The sequence below is a fragment of the Callorhinus ursinus genome, unplaced genomic scaffold, assembly GCF_003265705.2.
Source record: "Callorhinus ursinus isolate GAN/ISIS: 27379988/994484 unplaced genomic scaffold, GSC_fseal_2.0 scaffold2, whole genome shotgun sequence".
NCBI lineage: Eukaryota > Metazoa > Chordata > Mammalia > Carnivora > Otariidae > Callorhinus > Callorhinus ursinus.
The window spans coordinates 10036489-10051035 of NW_027397064.1; the positions used below are offsets into that span (position 1 = coordinate 10036489).

Genomic DNA, 14547 nt, shown 5'->3' on the forward strand with positions numbered 1-14547 from the left:
ATTCATTCATTCATTTAGTCAAGTATCGATCAAATGCTCTAATATTAAGCACTCTTTGCCAGGAACCAAACTGATAACCTTTGTGTGGCACAACTGTATTTCCAGAGCGTGCTGTTTCCCAAATTGACACTAAAGCTTCCAAAGCATGAAATCTTACTGGAGATCCTGGAAGACCCGTACTTCCTGGGGACCCGGGGCTTCCTTTAATGCCAGATGGCCCTTGTCCTCCTGTAAAGCAGTAAATTATTAAATATTCATTGAACGCCAACTCTGAGTAGCCAGAGTAATGCAGTGTATGAAGAGAATAGGGTGTTTTCTTCTGAGGAAAGAAAGACAATTGTATCTTAAAACACCCAGTGCAGGGAGTGAATGTGAGTGCAGAAGTGGAATAAGAGATGATGTAAAAAAAAAATAAAAGGCATTAAAAAAAAATCTTACCTTCCTAAAATTCTTGTCTTTATAATTTTAAGGAGAAACATTTATTTGTTTTGATCATAAAAGTACCATATGCTCATTGTAAAAAACAGATTCAGCAAGAAGAGAATAAAAAATCACCCATAAATCTACCACCAGAAGACAATATTTGCTAAAATTTTCATGTATGTTACTCATAAAATTTTATATCCATAACACACTGGACATATGCATGGTATTTGGGAATCATATGTCAATAAATACAGATTTATAGCTTCACTTCAATGGTTGCGTAGTAGCCTATTGTGTGGGTCAACCAACATTTATTTAACTAACTGCTGGTTTTAGAACTTAGATCTTTCCCCAACTTTAGCTCTAGTCAACAATGCTGTGATAAGTATCCCTAGGTATTTAGTACTTCAAAGTTATCGAGTAATTTAAATAAATTCCTAAAAGTGTAAGTGCGAGACCAAATGGACACAAACTTTCCCGAGGCTTTGGGTATCTGTTGCCAAATTACATTTTACTGTACAATTTTATACTTCCTCTATGTATTTAAATATCTCTGTAAAGATGATCCCTTTAGAGGGTCTTTTGGCTGGATCTCAAGCCAATGTGTTAACAAATGTATATTCAGATTTTATTTTTTGCAAGATTTAAGTCAGGGTATATTTTTTGATACTCATCCAAGTGGTTTTCCTGTTTATATATCTTCTGTGAGCTATACCTGTAGTATGCCGAATGTAGAGAAACCAAGGAAAATTCAACACGGCTAGTTGGTCGTCAGCGAGCTGCCCACTTGCATTCTACCCTTGGGCTAGGGGTCACTCAGAGGGAGCTTAGGGAAATAATGATTGCTTTCCTTCTGTGCTTTCCCTCCCTCTCTCCCCAGCTCCTTCCCTTCCTTCTTAGTTTATGTTTTAATAGGACATTCTACCCAGAGTCTTGGGCACTGAATAGGAGCCGCATGAGGAGTAGTCCGCCCCTCGCGGACTATTTCCGTCTCAGGCCCATCTCAGGGAGTCAGGGGGCAGAGACTACGGAGTAACTAAGGCATTTATGAAGGAGCAGGAGAGTGGCACGAAGGCACGAAGGGCAGAGGAACCCAACTAAGGAGACTTTCTCTGCCTCAGGGTTTTGTCTACGGCCAGTTCTGTGCCTGAGGAAGGGGGAGGAGGTAGGGCAGCAGGGATGTGACGCCTGGAGCAACCAGGTGTAGGGGAGGGTCCTGGTTTGGCACAGAGGTCGACAGGAGAAATGACAAGGGCTCTACTTAGCTCTCAGAATATTGGCCTCTAAGATGGTTTCTTCCCTCAAAAATGGAGTTAGTAGCTAATATTGAAAAAAGTAAGACTTCAGATAAAAACCCTCATTTCTTTCTTCTCAGGAAAAATTGGAAGATTTATCAACACAGGGCCGAAAATGTTGAAAAGTAACAATAGGCTGGAGCTGGTGCGGGATGGCCCCTCCAACGTGCCTTCCAGTTTACCAGAGCCCACACCACCCTGTCGCCCCCCATCAGTGTGCCAATTTATTGCACTTATATCCTTCTAAAGGATGAAACCATGCATCTGCCCTTGGCTCTACCAAAAAGTGGGGACCTTAAAAAAACAGACTGAGGAGAGTTGTGTCTTTTAAGAAGAAAAAATGAGAGAGAGCTTATTCCTTTATGGAAGAAAAAGGTGGTGTGTGTGTGGGATAGCTGCCTCACCCCTCCTAAATCCTACCCCCGGAGGAACCCCAGTCTATAATTCATGGGGAACTCCATGGTTTGCTAGAATTCAGCAATTAAAATGGAACGGGGGAAATGCCAGTTTTTGTGTTATTTTAGCTTGCTTTATGTTAACAGAGTATGCTTTTGAAAATCTCTAAGTTCATGCAAACCACATCATGACCTCCAGATGTCTGATAGCTTTTTTCATCACCAGTGAGCTGACCCTTTTGTACTTGCCAAAACCTTTGTGTGCAAAATGTCTGTACCTGGGACTCCTTTTATGCCATCCAACCCTGGCAGTCCTGGGGGACCCACGGGCCCTGGGACACAAGGACATTGTATGCACAAAAGGCCAGGTTCCCCTGCAATGAGAGCATGCGCACATTACTCATAAACCCACACCACGTCTGCAGAAAGGACAGATGTTTCCCAACCACGCAGCCACTTATTACATTAAAAATGGGGGGGGGTGTAGTGGAAATCATCAAGGACATTGTGCATGTTAATAAAAAAATCATTCATCTTGGGGCATCTGGGTGGCTCAGTCAGTTAAGAGTCTGCCCCCCCCCTTAGGTCCTGGTCCTGGAATCTTAGAATCAAGCCCCATATTGCACTGAGCTCCCTGCTCAGCAGGGGGGTTTGCGTTTCCCTCTCCTTCTGCTCCTCCCCCTGCTCATGCTCTTGCTCTCTCTCCCTCCCTCAAATAAATAAATAAAATCTTTAAAAAATTGTTCATGTATTATGTTGGCTTACTTTATCTATCTGACCTTCTTAATATTCTTAAAGGAAATCCTGAATCAAGAATAAAATATCTACTCTCTCAGTATCTCTCTCCTTCAGTGCAGGATAAAACTCATATTCTAGGCATATCCCACAATTTATGGCATGGGTCAAATTCATGGTTGATTTGCAGATAAATGAATACTTTTAGGCAATTCTTTTGCAAAAGAAGCCATCCCTGACTGCAGTTTGGGATCATTGTTGTTTCGAGGGGTGCAATCAGTGATAGGAATGATGATGAGAATGGCTTGCTTTTATAGAACAACACCATTGATTGAACCAACCTTTGGGCCCATCGGCTCCTGGGATTCCTGGAAACCCTACAAGGCCTGGGAGTCCACCATCTCCAGGTGGACCTTTGCGAAAGACGATGTCACCTGCAAAAAGACAACACCACAGCTAGTGTTTTGTTTCTTTATTCAATGAGCAAGTGTTTCAGTAAGATGTATTATTCTATGTGCATTTCCCCCATATTTGTTTTGGAGGCTGCATCTTTTGAAGGTTATCTGCAATTGAAGACTGAAGTGTGTTGACCAGCTTTTCCTTTCTCACTACAGACATGTGATATTTTTTGATACTAGTGTGGTGATTCTTTGAAAGTTTGTTATCTGGTTAGTTCTCATCATAAAATTAATCCATGTTATTTTAGCCACTTATTTCCAATTATTCCAAGACTATCCTTTAGAATGTTTAGGCAAAGGGTCACATCGCATTCTATTATCTCAGGTACACTGAATCTTCCTGATATATTGTAGATGCTTAATACATATTGAGTGAAAAGGTTTTGACAGAGTATCATCTGTTTTCTCTGCATGGCTTGTTCACATCAATTGAGTTTGTCATTCTTCAAGAAAGCTCTTCCCAGTTTTCCACATGTATCCACAACTATAATGTTACAACGAACAGCTAGCGCTCTTAAACTCTTGTGTTCTATAACTGGATTTTTTGGTCTTGCCATTTCAAATCTAGGTTGAAGGCAATGCTGATGAAACTAAATATTTCAAAACAATGCCTATAGCTGCTCCAAATTTCAGAGCGACCAAGGTTATCAGTGGAGACATTTAATTGAGATGGAATGGGGTGTGGGTAATGTTTGCTTGACTCTGTCTGAAAGGAATGCTCATTTTGTTATCCAGTTTTCTGTGTCTTTAAGATGACTGGATAGTTATCTTTAATTTTTATTTGTTTGTTTATTTTTTAATTTTTTTAAATTTTATTATGTTATCTTAATCACCATACATTACATCATTAGTTTTTGATGTAGTGTCCCATGATTCATTGTTTGCGTATAACACCCAGTGCTCCATTCAATAGGTGCCCTCTTTAATATCCATCACCAGGCTAACCCATCACCGACTCCCCCTCCCCTCGAGAACCCTCAGTTTGTTTCTCAGAGTCCATAGTCTCTCATGGTTCGTCTCCCCCTCCGATTTCCCCCCCTTCATTCTTCCCTTCTTAACTTGGATAGTTATCTTTAAACAGTAAAATGTAATGGCAGTTTTATACTTAAGGTAGACATATATGTATACTTACACATTTATACATTTGTATTTACTTGCACATTTTCCTGGTCATTTCATACTTAATTCAACAAATATTTGAGTACCTACAATGTTCCAGCCCCTGTGCTACATGCTGAGTTTAAAACAGCAAACCAGACACAGTGTCTGACCTCAAAGAGCTTTGAGTCTCGTAGGGGAAACTGACAAAGACCGGCAATGAGAAAAACTACTATCGGGATAAGCTTGAGTGTTACAGGATGTGGGCTCAGTGTAAGCATTCTGCAGGACTTGAAGTTGAAGCTGCAACTGGATGGACAGACAGGTGTTGCTTAGGTAAGAGAGGACAGGAAACCAGGGCCACCTCTAAGGGGAGAGGATGTACAGTGTCTTGCAGAAGGAGCTGTATTACCTCAGGCACCTGGGGTCCAGAGCCCGATTACGGCACTCATGAGCGCCAAGAGCTGTGCACCTCAGGCCCCTGGTCGATGAAATGAGCACATTAAACCTACGTCTTGAAAAAGACTTGGAGGACTAGAAATTGTTAAAATCCCCGACCCAGTGAAAGGTTTTAGTTAAGTTTCATTTTGCTTTGTTTTCCACATAGGTTCACACCAGAGCTTGACAGCTTTTGTTCTTGGATATTATATTGTTTTATTAATGGGATAATTTCTTAAACAGCCACTGGCCTAAAGGGAAGCTTTTATTTTTTTTTTTCAAATATTGCTCGAATAGCCAGACCTAATTTAGCTGAATTATCTTATTAACAGTAAGAGTTTTCCAGATTATTCTTTTGGATCTTCCAGATTTATAATCACACTGTCTATAAATAATAAATCCTTTCTTAAAAACAAAATCCCTTCTTAAAAATAAAATCCCTGATGGACTCTGAAAAACAAACTGAGGGCTCTAGAGGGGAGGGGGGTGGGGGGATGGGTGAGCCTGGTGATGGGTATTAAAGAGGGCACGTTCTGCATGGAGCACTGGGTGTTATGCACAAACAATGAATCATAGAACACTACATCAAGAACTAATGATATAATGTATGGTGATTAATGTAACAATAACAAATTAAAAAAAAAATCCCTGGCACAACAGAAGATTCTTAGGGCTATTAGGAAGGTTGAGTATAAAGCACAAGACCTCCCAGGCACCTTCCAGAGAGGTGTTTTAAGAGACAAAGAGTGATGCATATGTTCTGAGGTACTATGTACCTGTCAGCCAGCAGAGAAGGCTAGGCGGCTATGGGGGGCTAGAGAGGGGAGGACAACTCCAGGCACTTCCCGTCCTCTAGGCTGCAGCTACGTGGTCTCTGACCCACTTTATCTGGCAGTATCTTGCCCCATGCCCCTGCTGCACCTCCAGCCCACACCTCCTTGCCCTGGGTCTTCCTGCTGATGCCAGTGCATGGGACGCCCTGCTAACACAGCCTGGAAGAGTGTGTGTGTGTGTGTGTGTGTGTGTGTGTGTGGTTAGTCTGGTCCTGTGGGATATATCTTCGACCCACGACTAATAGGAATGGGTAGATAAATTCTTGCCTCTTGTTCCCCTGTGACAGATTGTCCTGAACCAAAGTTGTAGCTTTTAGGAAGATATTCTCCAGGGACCAGACAAGCAGTTACAGACTCGGCCAAGGCCAACCTGATAACCGTCCCTCCTTCTCTGCTTCACTGTCCCTTGTCCCTGCCTCCCACTCTGCCCTCTGTGGGAGCTCAGGCTAAAGCCTTGCTGCACCTGCTATGTCCTCATTCTACCTGAGCTGTCTTCACAGATAGCTCATCAGATGAAACAGCAGCAGAAAGATCGCTCCTAAGATCGACACAGACTGATGGCCAAGCTGCAAGTAAGGTTCATTGCCATTGATTTGCACACATCTGTTATTGGGCAGTGTACACAATAGGGGCCCCGTTAGGTATCTACCTGGTGGTCCTGGATATCCTGGCAGCCCTATAGGGCCTGGTGAACCAGGACAACCTGGGGACCCAGGAGGCCCCACTGCATTCTTTCCTGGGGGCCCTCGTTCCCCTTTACTTCCTTTCACTCCCGGAGATCCAGGGGCTCCTCTGGGGCCAAGCCTCAATGACCCTTGGAGAAAAGAATCATGTTAGTGCATTTTCAATGTTTTCCTGATTCATATGTATTACTTTTTTTAATTGCAGAAAGTAACGTGTCCTTATTAACAAAAGTTACACAATTGAGAGGCATAGAAAGCATATAAAACAAAAAGAGAATATCTTCCTTCCTTCATCTGTGGCCTTGTTAAACTTTCACAGCACAGCGAAGCCCAGAACATCCCAGTCCCATCAGTAAGATAGGGACTTCTTTATTACAAGGGACTGAAACAGAGTTAGAGATGCATTGTCATCTTTTTGTTTAAAAGGACCTCATGAGAAATTCTTCGATATGTGCTGCTTTGTGGAGTTTTTTCATTAGCGACTAGAAGATACCTACCTACCTTTCAGTGTTTGAAATGAGAAAGAGAGACTGTCCTAATTGGACTTCATTCCTGCCAAACATCTTAGTTATAAAAGAGCGTGGTGGGGAGGTAGGCATCTCCTGGGAGAGAAGCCTTGCCAGGTGGTACAAAGCCATTTCATCTGTCCCTCTTAAGGTGACAAGGATGTGAGGAGAGGGCCTGTCTCAAATCCCTGCCTTGCAAACAGTTTAACAAAAAGAAGAAAGACCTCACCACCAAAGGGCTGAGAACCGGCAGGGGTAATATCTGATTATTTCTGATTATTGAGCATAAGGATTTTGCCATAAAAGCAAATCCCTGTGATTGGCATCTGTTTTAGAGATTTGTAATTTGTACTTCCTAAAGGAGCCTATTCATTACTTGGGGGAGAGAAAAAAACTCTTCCCTAATCTTTGGCCAGATCTCTAAAATATCCTTTTGTATTCCAACTTCAGGAGATACTCATTGTTGGGGCGCCTGAGTGGCTCAGTCGTTAAGGGTCTGCCTTCGGCTCAGGTCATAATCCCAGGGTCCTGGGATCGAGCCTCGCATCAGGCTCCCTGCTCGGTGGGAGGCCGGCTTCTCCCTCTCCCACTCCCCCTGCTTGTGTTCCCTCTTTCGCTCTGTTTCTCTCTGTCAAATAAATAAATAAAATCTTAAAAAAAGAGAGAGAGATACTCATTGTTAACAATTTGGTGTATATTTTTCCATGCACATGCAGGTACCTATAATATTTATCCATTTATCTATTTTTTACAAGGGGTTTATAAGATACATATAGTTCGGCAATCACTTAATTTCAATTCATTTTCAAAATTATGAAATAGTTTAAATGTACAACAAGGCAGGGAGAAAAATGTAATCAATGGCAGGGCTTATCAAATCTTTGCTATTTTTTTCATGGTTTCGTTTCCTCTACAAAATGACACATGACAGCATTTTAGTTATAATTAAAGCCACTGAGGTTAACCCTTGATTAAATGTCCTTGATTCTAGTCTTCCTCTCTCAAGAGGCAACCACTCCAGTGACTCATGGGTGTTTTTATAAAACATAAACTCATAAAAGTTTAATCTATGGGGTGCCTGGGTGGCTCAGTTGGTTAAGCCACCTACTCTTAGTATCGGCTTAGGTCATGATATCACGGTGTGGGATTGAGCCCCGTGTAGGGCTCCACGCTCAGCAGGGAGTCTGAGATTCTTCCCCTCTGCCCCTCTCTGGGCTTGTTTGCGCTTTGTCTCTCAAATAAATAAATAAACCTAAAAAAAAAAGTGCAATCTATGTACTTACACAACATGTGATACACTATGAACACTACCATTTTTAACCAACCTAATTACTATAAATTACTGTTTTCTACCTCCGTGCCTCCTCTGAGCTTCAAGGCTTCTGCTCCTACACCAGTTATTGCCTTACACTTTAGTTAAAACCACTAAGAAGTAAAAGAGCATTCCCAAGTCACTTTGTGTCAGCTTCTACTCCCTTTTCTGCTATGAGTCACAAAGTTAACAATGAAGAAGCTGGAAACATTTTTAGATCAATTAATGAAACATTTGTCTTATGTAAGCAACGCAAAAGTGATTTTCCTTTTTTTTTTTTTTAAGATTTGTTATTTATTCATTGGAGAGAGAGAGAGCATGAGCAGGGGGGAGGAGCAGAGGGAGAGGGAGAAGCAGACTCCCCTGCTGAGCAGGGAGCCCGATGCGGGGCTTGGTCCCAGGACCTCAAGATCACGACCTGAGCCGAAGGCAGATGCTTAACCGACTGAGCCACCCAGGCGCCCCCGTGATTTTCCATTCTATTGGTGCCCCAAGAAACATGTACATACCAGCACTTCCGGGAACCCCAGGGGAGCCGCTGGGACCTACAAATCCGTAACAGTAACTGATTACTCATAAAGGCATAAATACTTCCCTCCCCCTATTTTTGAAATTTTGGGTGACCACATTATCGTAATTAATAATAAATATTTTCATACTTTTTCTTCCACTCTCACACAGATAAATATTAGAAAGTTTCACTTGTTTAGACAAACTACAGAGAAGAAACTAGTCTGAGATGCCTAACACTCAGAAGCGAATCATGCCACCTTACCACCGTCAAACAATTCAGAGGACATTTACTAGGAGCCTGCTCTGCCTTTGACACTTGGCTGGAATGGTGCAGACGGACAAGAGCAAATAGCTGGAACTGTCAAGGTCCTGTGGTTTGGCCAGGTGTTACATCTCAGATCACTTCTAGCTGTGACAGTGCAACAGGGTTCTAATTCTTTGATACATATGAGTGATTTATAGTGGACATATCAGATTAAAAAAAAAAAATCTCTGTCCATGTCTGTACTTCTCTGTCCATTTATTTAAGAACACTGGGAATTTGTACTCTCGTAAGTGAAATTCTCTTTTGAAATCTTATTTGTATCAACAATTTGCGTTAGGTTGGTGGTTCTTGATCCTGCCCACACGCTAGAATAATCTGGGGAGCCTTTACAATCTACCGGTGCCCAGGGCCCTCCTCCAGACAGTTACATCAGAATGCCAGGGAAGGGACCTTGGCATGTCATTATTAAGGAGTTCCCAGGGATTCTGTGATGTGTGGCCACAGAGGAGAGCTCTTGGCCTACACCTTTCTAATCTATCCAAAGGGACAGCATCTGAGTAAATGTGACTCTACTTCATGGTGCCAGGAGTCAGGAAACCCAGGTTTCAGGCCCCTCTTGTCACTAGTGGGTGGATTGTCTCAGTTTACAGTTTTTCAGGGTCCCTGTTTTTTTCTTTCCTATCCCGCTGAGATTGCCGATTCTTCCTGTTCCCTCCTCCTGCCCTCTGGCCACATTTGTGTTTTTTTTTTGTCAGACTTGAACTTGATGCTTTCGCACACAAAGAGAATTTAATTACCTTCTATGGTAGAGTACCTATGGAATTTTCGTATGAAAGTATGAAAATTAGGACACACCAATACTACCATCCATGAAAACTGGGAAACGTCCCTTTTGCTCCCTGTAAATTCTAGGTCTATAAGCACATTTATTATACATTGCCTGGAAATAAACACATGGACATGGTCAGAAAATGCTTTAGGAAGAAATTTATTCTCACCCTGTGGGCCACGAGCTCCTTTGGGCCCTGGTGGGCCTGGAAGTCCTTCATCTCCCTTTTCCTGGTATGAATCATAATATTCTGTCTTCAAGGAAAAATGAATAAAGAGAAAGGAGAGCTATTTACGGTGAGCTCACCAAATGCAATACTTCAATGTCCTTTCCCCCCACCCCCAAATGGTATTTTCCTGAATTCATAAGTTTATGTGTTAGCAGGAATAAAGTCATGTATACATGATGGATAAATTTAAAGATCAAAGTTGATGTTTCTGGTATCACCATATCATATATTTCATGGGCTTTCAGTGAGAAATACATTTTATGATGTGAGCCAGCTCACAAACTCACAGTTCTATCCATATCTAGATATGGGGGGATATGTATACTGAAATTAAAGTTTCACAAGCAGTGACTTACCCTTTTGATATATTATCAACTCTCATTTTTTTTATTATATTCTATTACACTTTTTTTTTAAAAATGCTGGTCCTCATGGACTAACTTTATTTCAGAGTGTGTTGGGACCCACCCAGCAAAAAATACTCCATTGATTGTTTCTTTGAATTTCAGGATACCATTGGCTTGCAATAATATTGAGGGTTATTGTTTCTAACACACTTGGTGGACCTACTGCTGGTCTCCTTAACCGTCTGCTTCCTAAGTAGAACTTCCAAGGAAGTTACTAGAAGCTGCAGAATTATATAGAATTGAAACACACACAGCAAGTTAGGAATGCTAAGAATTTCTCTCAAGCGCAACTGACAAGTCGGTTTCACTTAGAATTCAGTACACTTATCTTCAAGGAAAGAAGATGGAAATATAAAAGTTTTGTTTTGTTTTCTCGTATGCTGCATGGGGCCAATTACTTTGTTGGTGTGTTTAAAAAAGAGATAACAAAAGTATTGTGGTTAATTATGTATAAAATCACAAAAATAATTCATAATAGTAACAGTAATGATAATGTAATAATCTCCATCACAAAATCCATAATGACATACATGCACCTGCCAAATGCTGGCTAAGTGCTTTCACAAAATGGCCCATTTCTTCTTCCCGGCAACTCCATAAAAGTATTTTGGGACTACTTGCATCTGGATCATTGGCTTGTTGTGTGAAGATGTGAATTTCCAGGATGCTCCTCCAGTTACTGAGTTAAATTGCTTAGCCTGAGGGGTCTGAGAACTGCAACGCATAACGGAACCCCCTCACCCCCACCCCATGACTCTTTTATCATCATGGACCTTTCTGTGCAACCAGCATAATCACAAATAGCAGCTCTGCTCAGCACACTGAATGTGAGAACTATTGTCTTTTTTTTTTAAGGTTTATTTATTTATTTTAGAGAGAGAGGGTGGGGGAGGGACTGAGAGAGAGGGAGACGGTGCCTTTTTTTTTTTTTAAGATTTTATCTACTTATTTGAGAGAGAGAGAATGAGAGATAGAGAGCACGAGAGGGAAGAGGGTCAGAGGGAGAAGCACACTCCCCGCTGAGCAGGGAGCCCGATGTGGGGCTCAATCCCGGGACTCCAGGATCATGACCTGAGCAGAAGGCAGTCGCTTAACCAACTGAGCCACCCAGGCGCCCAGGGAGACGGTGTCTTAAGCAGACTCCGAGCTCAGTGCAGAGACTGACTGGGGCTCAGTCTCACCACCCTGAGATCACTGCCTGAGCCGAAACCAAGAGTCTGACCCACTGCACCACTGAGGTGCCCTGAGAACTACTGTCTTTTAAAGGCAGGAGAGAAAGGGATACCAGAATTCGGAGCCTGGGTCCCTTTTACTCATCTCCTTAAGCTACAGGGTCCCAAAATAGAGAATATGGGCACTCTGAAGTCAGGAGCTGACAGACATCAAATCCATGTCCATGCTGGAGAGAGGAGACTGCCTGTTGAGATGGAGTTTGGGCTGGCGGGGGGGTCACTGGTTTTCGCTGGCCCTGGTTGAGCTTCTGGTGCGTGGAAATACAGGTTGTCATATGTGGGCCCCGCTGGAGTGGGTGGAGCGGGCTCCCTCTCCCATGGGTGCCCCAGCTGACCTCCAGTGCATCCTTCCTACTCTGCTCAAGGGCACAGGGCACTTTGGGGCATGTCTGATTGGACAAAGGGTTTCTTCTTTCCCATTGCTCAGGGTGGGCATTTCTAGTGCCTTCCAGAGACCAAATAGGACCAAATAGAAATATTTATCCATTGTCCACTGGACAAATAATGACAACAGCTATTTTCTCCCCTGGTGTGATAAAAAAAGTAAATACCATAATCTCTATCTTAATAGTTAATGAGAGACACTGATTCAAAATTTCTTTGATACTTTGAAGGACTTGATCAAATATGACATGGATACTTGTCTTTTTTTTTTTAAGATTTTTTTATTTTTATTTATTTGACAGAGAGAGAGACAGCGAGAGAGGGAACACAAGCAAGGCGAGTGGGAGAGGGAGAAGCAGGCTTCCTACTGAGCAGGGAGCCCCATGCAGGGCTCCATCCCAGGACCCTGGAATCATGACCTGAGCTGAAGGCAGACACTTAACCGACTGAGCCACCCAGGCGCCCCAACATGGATACTGTCTTTAGTTACACTTACTGGACCACGAAATCCTGGAGGGCCAATGTCCCCTTTCCACCCCTGTATTGAAAGACCGTTATAAATTATGAGTACATTAACCCAAAGTATTTACATATTTAGTATGCTTAAAAAGCAAAACAAACAGTTAAACAATAAATTAATGCTAAAAGTCATGTTATTTCCATATAATGTACAAACCGAGTTAAAATGAACGGGACATTGACTTTGGGTCATTTCCCTGGAGGGCCGTATCTGGGACAAGAATCCTGTCAACAAGGTCTTGGGAAGAGGTTGTTGCTCTAGTAGCTTACGTGTTTCTTCCATGTCAATACCTTCAGAGGGTGTTCCTATGCATTTCACATGCCCACGTTCTCCCCCAGATTACAGGCACAGCAAAACCAGGCTATGGGTTGTGTGCAATTCCCAGGGTCCCAACTAACCTGTAACCAACCCCCTTCCTTACCAAATCAGGACAGCACTTTCAGAATTCTACCAGAAGTCATATTAGTATAGGATAAATCTTTACTCTGCCCATATCCCTACAATTACTTGAAACGACAATATTTGAAAACATCTGTAACATGTTGTCAGCAACAAATGAAATGGTTCATAATTCACTGATCATGACCTTTGAGTGTGTCATGACCCAGAATGAGACTCATGGGGTTCAGCCTACACTTGACTTCCAGTGACCAGAAACCTTCACTTGCAGGACTTGTCCAACTCCTTCCTCATGAAGAAACTAAATCTCACTGGTCATGATGTCAGGCAGCTTCCACCACACAGACAAGTTTTAGATCTTTCCCACAAAACTGCCCTTTGGGTGTCTAAGTAAATTTGTCACATCTCTTATTTCCTCTTAACAAATAAAACTAGGCTACTTTAATGAGCTCTGATCGCAATCCCTTATACCTCTTTTCAGGGCACGACCAGGAAAGGGTGGGCACAACCCAACCAATTAAAAAGCCTGAAGACAGGATGTTAGAGAGGGGATCACCTTAATGCCGTCTTTACCCTGTAACCCAGGGAAGCCCCTGTTGCCTTTGGATCCCTGTGGAAAAAGAGAATGGGTCAGAAGACATACAGGTCAATTTCTTCTGTGGGAAGCAGGGACAGTTGGAACTCCCCCCCACTTTTCTTTTTTTAAGATTTATTTATTTGAGAGACAGAGCGAGCACGTGCACCCGTGAGTGGGGGAGGGGCAGAGGGAGAGGGAGAGAGAATCTTCAAGCAGACTCCCGGCTGAGCACGGAGCCCAGTTCGGGGCTCAATCCCATAATGCTGAGATCAGGACCTGAGCCAAAATCAACAGTCGGACACTTAACTGACTGAGCCGCCCAGGTGCCCTGGAACTCCTCTTTGAAAAGAAAAAATAAGACGTGCTCGGATGATCTCTCTTCACAGTGAGGGTGTAACACTATGATTCTCAAACACGGGTTTAAAAAGCTATATGCCTTTGCTAGCTTCATAACTAACAGTGATTCCCCAAATCCTTCTTCATCTAATGGGACTGACATTTCAACAACATCAATGGGCCAAACATGTCTTTACCTCAGTGCCAGGGAAACCAGGGGCACCATCTTCGCCAGGTTTTCCCTAAAACAAAAACAAAGCAAAAACACATAATTTAATAAATATGGATAATTTTAATAAATATGGAAAACGTAAATGATATGATCATTTCCTCTTGACCTTGGGCAAGAGAGCCTGACTGAAACTTTCCACCCATTTGTTAGAAGAAAAAACTATTAATCACAGACCTTCTCTTGCCGGGGAAGGCAGAAGCCAGTCAGAATGGGAAATTAGGGAGGGTAAATGGGAGAAAGATTGGAAAGTAAGATTAGCTAATTAAACAAGATTTGATACTGCCCATCCCAGCTTGGAAGAAAAACTGAAAAAGCAGAGAAATGGACCAAAAGACCTAGAAAGAGGGAGGACTTCACACTCAAATTATTTATTTGAAAGGTTGGCAATTCCCCGACCCGTACACGTGCCAATATTTGAATATATTTATAAAGGCATATTGCAGTG

At 42.5% G+C, this 14547-nt stretch overlaps 1 protein-coding gene and 1 long non-coding RNA gene across 4 annotated transcripts in view; one reads left to right on the forward strand and one right to left on the reverse strand.

The window, feature by feature from the left end:
- LOC141370153 (uncharacterized) overlaps positions 1 to 2819 on the forward strand; it is a 45307-nt gene extending 42488 nt beyond the window's left edge. Inside the window, exon 4 of the long non-coding RNA XR_012373964.1 lies at positions 1802 to 2819. This is a non-coding gene — a long non-coding RNA (uncharacterized lncRNA). The remainder of the gene's footprint in view (positions 1 to 1801) is intronic.
- COL4A3 (collagen type IV alpha 3 chain) overlaps positions 1 to 14547 on the reverse strand; it is a 127372-nt gene that overhangs the window by 37929 nt on the left and 74896 nt on the right. For all 3 annotated transcript variants that reach the window (XR_012373961.1, XR_012373960.1, XM_025890618.2), the window contains exons 16-24: positions 14068 to 14112; positions 13514 to 13567; positions 12535 to 12576; positions 9956 to 10040; positions 8689 to 8724; positions 6328 to 6492; positions 3193 to 3285; positions 2395 to 2490; positions 158 to 228 (exon numbers count right to left, since the gene is read on the reverse strand). Coding sequence is in view for 1 of the 3 variants with exons in the window: in XM_025890618.2 (XP_025746403.1) it covers positions 158 to 228; positions 2395 to 2490; positions 3193 to 3285; positions 6328 to 6492; positions 8689 to 8724; positions 9956 to 10040; positions 12535 to 12576; positions 13514 to 13567; positions 14068 to 14112 (687 nt within the window). In the remaining 2 variants the exon portion in view is untranslated. The remainder of the gene's footprint in view (positions 1 to 157; positions 229 to 2394; positions 2491 to 3192; positions 3286 to 6327; positions 6493 to 8688; positions 8725 to 9955; positions 10041 to 12534; positions 12577 to 13513; positions 13568 to 14067; positions 14113 to 14547) is intronic.